Raw genomic sequence first — 2737 nt, 5'->3', positions numbered from 1 at the left:
TGTGTGTGTGTGTGTGTGTGTGTGTGTGTGTGTGTGTGTGTGTTTTTTTACTTATATTATATATATAACATAAATATTATTTAAAAAAAATAAATATAAAAAACGTAATGTTTATAGACAAATGGAAACATATTCTTTTTAGAAAAATTAACATTTATATTAAATAAACACATACATACTTTATATTCATTCATTAGAATTTATGTTTTAAAACATTTACTTTTATATTATTTGTTCATATTTCGTAAATTATATTATTGTAACACATTAACAAGGAGTAGGCAAGAATGAAAAAATCAGTTTTTAATTAACAAAAATTTTGCGAGCTTTTTGAAAGACTGCTTACTAGGCAAAATATTAAGCAAAGTATTATCAGTGCTTGTTTTCTAATAAAAAATTAATTATGTTATTCAAAATCAGGTTGCATACTAACCCGTGCTACTCATTTAAAAATGAGAGAAGGGATTTTCATCAAAAATTTCCAAAATTTTGATAAGTAAATCGGGTATGCTCTATCGAATAATGATATTTTAATTTCCGGTTCCGAACGAAAATGGGTTTTAAAATAGTTAAACTGGAAGTCAATTTTTTAAAAATAAAATCTGATATTTTTTTATCGCAGATTCGGTTTCTACGTGAAAAAAAACATGAAATTTTTATATTCAAGAAGTAGGCAGAAGCTTCCTTTATTCCGAAATTATTATTTCTTCTATTTGTTAAAACAATCATGGTTGCGAAGTGGCAAACCTTTCCTTCGATGTCAGTATATGGATCGTCCTTTTTTTTCAAAGAGAAGGAGGAGGAGGTGACCAACTGTATAGTGCTCGTTAAGAGTTTATTCCCGTTCTCTCTGCAAGCTGTTATTCTAATGCGAGATGCTCCCTCGCCCCTGTATTCGTCACAGGGGCCCACGCATAAATTTGTACGTTCGGCCCCCTCGCTCTCGTGGGACATGGAATCGATGGATCTCCCGAAATTAATGGACACCCCCTTTAGCATAAAATAAGCAACGCCTTCGCGCGCGCGTTGTTGGACGTCTCCTGAATCCCCCCTAACTTTGATTCTCATCCATGTGTGCTCAGAGGGTGGCGACCACACCTGGTGATTTTCCATAGCACTCTCTCTCAAAATCGACACCGAAAGATTTATCGACACCCTATCCGATTTCCGGCTGCAATTGGTGCCTTTTTTTGTGTGCATGTATATACATGTATACACATGGCATTACGTTGTGCGAACACTTTCTATTTCTTTTTTAAATAAAAATATCTGTATAATATAGAAAATCTTTAAATATACATTGCATTTTTTATGTATAATTTCAAGTAGAGGACAAAAAACTTTATATTTATTCCATTGTGAATTTATTGTGGAGACAATTAAGTTTATTGATTAATTGATATTATTTTTTATTCATTTTTGCAATTATTGGGGTACTTTTTAAATTCCTGTATGTGACTTGGTCTTTTTTTTAAATAAAAATATTAATATTGGAACATTTAAACACTTAAAATTAAACGATTAGTTTGAAATAGAAGAACAACTCTCTTAAGAGTTTATATTTTTATATCTATATTTCTATTTACACTTAAAATTCTAAATTTTATTTTACAAAAAAATAATTAAATAAAATATTTTTAAAATATTACTAAAAGTTTCAGATAGTAGATAATTATTTTTCCGTGGAACTAATATTTCTTTTATTTTTATTTATTAATAATTGAAGTTTTTGAACAAAATGCATATTATATTGTATGAATTTTATGTTATTGGTTTTAATTATCGATTTTAAATATAAAATATCTTGCAACAAAGGTATACTATTGCATGCACTTTACAAATAAATTTTGTGTTGACTGAATCTGGTAATGAAATCATAAAATCTTTAATTAGTTTATCGATAAGTTGTACAAAAATATAATATATTGTTTTATATTTACGTTTCCTGATTTTAATTTCAGTTTTAAAAACAGCATAGTTGATTCATGCTGTTGATTATAAATAAGAAACATTATTTTCTTTAAAATATTTCTGAAAGCGACAATTGTGCGTAATTATCTCATACATATACTGATTGTGAGTACTTGCCGAGAATTCTTTAGAATAGTTTAGAATAGTAAAAGAGTTAAAAAAGATGATTTGATGTAAGAAGTTCTTAATTACCAAATCACAGTCGTATACTTGGCTGTTGATATTATTTATATTCAAGCAGTTGCCATCGACCATGTGATGTCGTAGACACGATGATCGGCACTGTGCGATCTTGATGATCGGTCCGAGATCCAGGTTGGCGGCTACCAAGGCCAAGGTCGCGCAGAATATCAGCGCCGGAAGCCATGCGATCTTCATCCTCATCCTCGATAACAAAGAATCTTATTCCTCACTTTTTTCACCACAAAATTACTATTATTATTTTCTTCCGCGATTAAAACTCCAAGATATTTCGCGGTCTAATCGAGCACAGATCGTGCCGGCAGGACACGAAGGCCACGAGCGTGGATTCCACGAGCGGAATTTCGGTGCGACTGCAGTCCTTCAGGGTTTCAGAACCTCCTTATATAACCGCGCGTCCCCCACTGCGCGCTTCTCGGGTTTTCGTGGGTCCCCACCCTTACCGACTTGCGAAGAAGCATCCCTCGTAATTATACATCGTTTCTCAGCATATGGCCTGCCCCGAGGTTTCAATCCTGACCGAATTATTCGGCCTACATGAAATGTAGGCCAGCTTGCTGAAGGA

The 2737-nt window shown here is 32.6% G+C and overlaps 1 protein-coding gene across 1 annotated transcript in view; it reads right to left on the bottom strand.

Annotated features, from left to right (window-relative positions):
* LOC108752386 overlaps nt 1–2514 on the bottom strand; it is a 7068-nt gene extending 4554 nt beyond the window's left edge. The window contains 1 exon segment of the mRNA XM_018493188.1: nt 2164–2514. Within this exon segment, the coding sequence (XP_018348690.1) occupies nt 2164–2355 (192 nt within the window). The 5' untranslated portion in view covers nt 2356–2514.
* Nucleotides 2515–2737: the final 223 nt, after the last annotated feature.

This window comes from Trachymyrmex septentrionalis, unplaced genomic scaffold (assembly GCF_001594115.1).
Source record: "Trachymyrmex septentrionalis isolate Tsep2-gDNA-1 unplaced genomic scaffold, Tsep1.0 scaffold60, whole genome shotgun sequence".
Classification (NCBI taxonomy): domain Eukaryota; kingdom Metazoa; phylum Arthropoda; class Insecta; order Hymenoptera; family Formicidae; genus Trachymyrmex; species Trachymyrmex septentrionalis.
The sequence above is the reverse complement of the archived record's forward strand: the minus strand, read 5'-3'. Positions and strand labels throughout refer to the sequence as shown.